This window comes from Motacilla alba, chromosome 18 (assembly GCF_015832195.1).
Source record: "Motacilla alba alba isolate MOTALB_02 chromosome 18, Motacilla_alba_V1.0_pri, whole genome shotgun sequence".
NCBI classification, from domain to species: Eukaryota; Metazoa; Chordata; class Aves; order Passeriformes; family Motacillidae; genus Motacilla; species Motacilla alba.
The window spans coordinates 11,077,438-11,081,668 of NC_052033.1; the positions used below are offsets into that span (position 1 = coordinate 11,077,438).

A 4,231-nucleotide genomic window follows, 5' to 3' on the forward strand; every position below is an offset into this window, starting at 1 on the left:
CCCTGGGGAACACCGTGAGTTCCAGGGAACACCGTGAGCTCCAGGGAGCACCGTGAGTTCCAGGGAACGCCGTGAGTTCCAGGGAACGCTGTGAGTTCCGGGGAGCACTGTGAGCCCCAGGGAACACCGTGAGCTCCAGGAAGCGCCGTGAGCTCCAGGGAGCACCGCAAGCCCCAGGGAACACCGTGAGTTCCAGGGAGCACCGTGAGCTCCAGGGAGCACCGTGAGCTCCGGGGCTGCCAGCCATGAGTCTGGACCCCCCCAAGCTGGAGGTGAAATCGGCCACGAGGGTGAGCGGAGGTCCTGCCACCCCCCGCAAGGGACCCCCCAAGTTCAAGCAGAGGCAGACGAGGCAGTTCAAGAGCAAACCCCCCAAAAAGGGGGTGCAGGGGTGAGTGGGGAAGGGCCCTGGGATGGGGGGAGCCCTGCCTGGGGTCAGGCCAGACAATTCCTCTTTCCTTGCAGGTTTGGTGACGACATCCCAGGCATGGAGGGGTTGGGAACAGGTATGGGAATGCCACCCCTTTGGCAGCGGGGGGGCAGGGCCTGGGGGGCACACTGCCACAAGCTGTGTCCTCTCTCTCCTCAGACATCACCGTCATCTGTCCCTGGGAAGCCTTCAGCCACCTGGAGCTGCACGAGCTGGCTCAGTACGGAATCATTTAGGATTTGGGCAGGCTCACCAGCCCTGTAGTGCTGTGTAGGTCAAGGCCCCCCTTGCCCATGCTGGGGAGGGGGAGCTCAGCTTGGAAAAATGCTCATTAAACCCTAACGAGCACAGGAGTCAGTGTTGTGGGCTGGGGAGGAGGGGGCCCAGGGCCTGGGGTGGGATGGGCAGGACACAGATGGCTTCAGGATTCTGACAAGGTTCATTTGGGGCTGGACCAGCACCCCAGAGCTGCAATGTCCCTGCACAGCCTCAGCAGCAGCACCAATGGCGATGGTGACACGGACAAGACCCAGGCGGGTTCAGGATTTTTAACAAGGTATATTTAGGACCAAACCACCCCCTGCGTATCCCAATCCCCTCACTGCCATGATGTTCCCGAGCACCCTCAGAGCCATGAGGGGTGGCCCTAGCAGCCATGGCCCTGGCCCTGGCTCCACAGGGCCTGGGGTGGGATGGGCAGGACACAGATGGGTTCAGGATCCTGACAAGGTTGATTTCAGACCAAACCAGGCAATCCCACACTGCCCTCACTGCCAAACCCTCATAGCCATGACATCCCGGAGCACCCTCAGAGCCAGGAGGGCTCCCACAGCCTCCAGCAGCAGCAGGGCCATGGCCTCGGCTCCCCAGGGCCTGGGGTGGGATGGGCAGGACATAGATGGCTTCAGAACTTTTGACAAGGTTTATTTAGAACCAAATCAGGCAATCCCCATGGTGCCCTCACTGCCACACCCTCCTGGCTGTGATATCCTGGAGCACCCTCAGAGCCATGAGGGCTCCCATGGCCTCCAGCAGCAGCAGAGCCATGGCCTCAGCCTGGCCCTGGCGCCCCAGGGCCTGGGGTGGGATGGGCAGGACACAGATGGGTTCAGGATTCTGACAAAGTTTATTTGGGGCTGGACCGGCACCCCAGATATCCCCAAATCCCCAGTGTCCCTGCACAGCCTCAGCAGCAGCGGGGATGACAGCACAGACAAGACGCGCACGGGTTCAACATTTTAGACAAGGTTTATTTAGGAGCAAACCAGGCAATCCCACACTGCCCTCACTGCCAAACCCTCACAGCCATGATATCCCGGAGCACCCTCAGAGCCAGGAAGGCTCCCACGGCCTCCAGCAGCAGCAGGGTGGTGGCCCCAGCAGCCATGGCCTCGGCCTGGCAGTGGCTCCACAGGGCCTGAGGTGGGATGGGCAGGACATAGATGGCTTCAGGATCCTGACAAGGTTGATTTCAGACCAAACCAGGCAATCCCACACTGCCCTCACTGCCAAACCCTCATAGCCATGATATCCCAGAGCACCCTCAGAGCCAGGAGGGCTCCCACGGCCTCCAGCAGCAGCAGGGCCATGGCCTCGGCCTGGCCGTGGCTCCACAGGTCCTGGGGTGGGATGGGCAGGACACAGATGGGTTCAGGATTCTGACAAGGTTTATTTAGGGCTGGACTGGCACCCCAGATATCCCCAAATCCCCAATGTCCCTGCACAGCCTCAGCAGCAGCACCAATGGCAATGGTGGCACAGACAAGACGCACACGGGTTCAGCATTTTAGACAAGGTTTATTTAGGAGCAAACCAGGCGATCCCACACTGCCCTCACTGCCACACCCTCACAGCCATGACATCCCGGAGCACCCTCAGAGCCAGGAGGGCTCCCACGGCCTCCAGCAGCAGCAGGGCGGTGGCCGCGGTGGCGATGGCCCCGGCCTGGCCCCGCAGCCAGGCGGCCAGCGCGGCCCCGCAGCCCCCGGCGTGCAGCAGGGCCCCGGCCGCCGCGGGGCCCAGCGCCAGCGCCCCGAAGCCGCACTGGGCGTTGGGCACGGAGCCGTTCTGCAGCGGCTGCTGGCAGCAGGAGGCCGGCACGCCGCACGCCCGCACGCCCGGGGCGCTGCAGTTGAAGTACCTGTGGGACGGACACGGAGATGCGGGGTCACGCACGATCGGGGTGTGGGGCGTGCCACGCACCCAGCCCAGAAACGCACACCAGGCGTGGGTTCCAGCTCAGCCCTCTCTTTTCTGGGCCCTTCTGGGGATCACACCACCCCAAATACGAGTCCATAGCACAGATCCCACAAGGAACAGGGGGGTTTTCAGCCTCACGGTGGGCATGGGGTCCCACAAAGGAGGCTCTCAGCCTTGTGGTGGGCATGGGGTCCCACAAAGGAGGCTCTCAGCCTTGTGGTGGGCATGGGGTCCCACAAAGGAGGTGTTCAGCCCTGTGGGGGACATGGGCTCCCCCTCTCCCCCCCAGCCCCGACTCACGGGTTGCTCTCCCAGTCGCGGTAGGACTCGAGGCCGCAGCACTGGAGGCTCCGCTGCACCTCATCCAGCAGGAACTGCAGGTCGGGATCCTCCTGGTAGCGCAGGAGGCAGAGCAGCAGCAGGTCCCGCAGCGCGTCCCGCAGCCGCCGCCGCAGCAGCAGCAGCAGGAGCCCCCCCAGCAGCTCCAGCCCCCCGAAAGCCAGCACGGCTCCCAGGAAGAAGCGCAGCAGGCAGGGGCTGGCTCGCAGGGCGCCCAGGCAGCCAGCCAGGGACACGGCGCTGGCCCCCAGCCCCGCCAGCACGAACAGCAGCATGGGGTCCGAGCCCAGGGGCGCCCCACGCTCCCCCCCGGGCAGGGGGCTCTTGGTCAGCAGCCCCCAGACCCCCACGGCAAGGGTCAGCAGCCCCAGCAGGAGGAAGAGGAGGTTCCAGAGGAAGGCCAGGTGGCGCACGCAGCGGCTGAAGGGGCTGGGTTTGGGGGGGTCAGGGTACCACACCCCGGGGTCCTGCTCAGCATCATCATCATCATCATCATCAAAGGAGGAGTAGGGCAGCTCCAGCAGCCTGGATGCCTGCACGGACAGAGGAGCCACTGACAGCCCCCCAGAAGTGTCCCTCCAGCCCACAGCCAGACACTGCCATGGGCTCCTGGAGCCACCCCGCACAGCCTGGCTTAGCCCCCAGCACACCCCTGCTCATTGCGGGGGTCTGCAGGGGAGCACCCCAAAGACTCTGACCTAAGGGACCCCCAGATCCACCCCGATGGAGAGCCCAGGGATGCAGCACGCTGCTACCCAGGGGTGGGGGGACACGGGCTGCTCGGGTGAGGGGTGCCGGGAGTACCTGGGGCAGCAGGCGGGTGCCCTCCCCGTGGGGCTGGGACGGGCGCACTCTGCTCAGCGCCATCGCCGTTCCCTCGTGCCCGGAGCCGTCACGCTGCCATCATGTGAGGGGCTGCGGGCGGGCTTAAATGGGGCTGCGCGTGCCGCCCCACAGCTGGCCAAGATCCCCCTACCCTCCCACGCCCACAGCTGGCCCCGATCGCCCCCTGCTCCCCAGCTGGGCCCGATCCCTCCCTCCGACACCGCGGGGCCCCTCCGAGGCCACCGGGGGCGCTGGTTGCGTGCGGAACTAAAGAGCGAGAGCTGCGGCGGGAGGGGATACTTTTAGCCGTGGCACCGAGGCAGCATGGGGGACCATTATGGCGGTGACACCGAGGCAGCACGGGGGGGACGACCGGTGGTGACGCCGGGGTAGGAACCTTGGTGCGGCGGAACGCGGGCGCGGGGCGCGGGCCCGGGG

General features: G+C 65.4%; 2 protein-coding genes across 2 annotated transcripts; one reads left to right on the forward strand and one right to left on the reverse strand.

Moving 5' to 3' along the window:
* Positions 1 to 160: 160 nt before the first annotated feature.
* On the forward strand, positions 161 to 783 carry PDE6G (phosphodiesterase 6G). The gene is made up of 3 exons (XM_038157171.1): positions 161 to 391; positions 466 to 506; positions 590 to 783. Exons 1-3 carry the CDS (start codon positions 246 to 248, stop codon positions 664 to 666), a joined length of 264 nt encoding a protein of 87 aa, XP_038013099.1. The 5' UTR covers positions 161 to 245; the 3' UTR covers positions 667 to 783.
* A 1,458-nt stretch (positions 784 to 2,241) lies between these two features.
* On the reverse strand, positions 2,242 to 3,914 carry TSPAN10 (tetraspanin 10). Its single transcript, XM_038157323.1, has 3 exons — positions 3,773 to 3,914; positions 2,930 to 3,501; positions 2,242 to 2,570 (listed from the first exon to the last, which is right to left on the reverse strand). Exons 1-3 carry the CDS (start codon positions 3,833 to 3,835, stop codon positions 2,264 to 2,266), a joined length of 942 nt encoding a protein of 313 aa, XP_038013251.1. The 5' UTR covers positions 3,836 to 3,914; the 3' UTR covers positions 2,242 to 2,263.
* Positions 3,915 to 4,231: the final 317 nt, after the last annotated feature.

Bases quoted from the DNA above. Each gene is read 5' to 3' on its own strand.
- TSPAN10 (XM_038157323.1), bottom strand. From the start codon at position 3,835: ATGGCGCTGAGCAGAGTGCGCCCGTCCCAGCCCCACGGGGAGGGCACC. The intron at 3,502-3,772 runs GTACTCCCGGCA...CTGTCCGTGCAG, and splicing joins GCACCCGCCTGCTGCCCCAG to GCATCCAGGCTGCTGGAGCT. The intron at 2,571-2,929 runs GTGAGTCGGGGC...TCCGTCCCACAG, and splicing joins CGCGACTGGGAGAGCAACCC to GTACTTCAACTGCAGCGCCC.
- PDE6G (XM_038157171.1), top strand. From the start codon at position 246: ATGAGTCTGGACCCCCCCAAGCTGGAGGTGAAATCGGCCACGAGGGTG. The intron at 392-465 runs GTGAGTGGGGAA...CTTTCCTTGCAG, and splicing joins CCCAAAAAGGGGGTGCAGGG to GTTTGGTGACGACATCCCAG. The intron at 507-589 runs GTATGGGAATGC...CTCTCTCCTCAG, and splicing joins CATGGAGGGGTTGGGAACAG to ACATCACCGTCATCTGTCCC.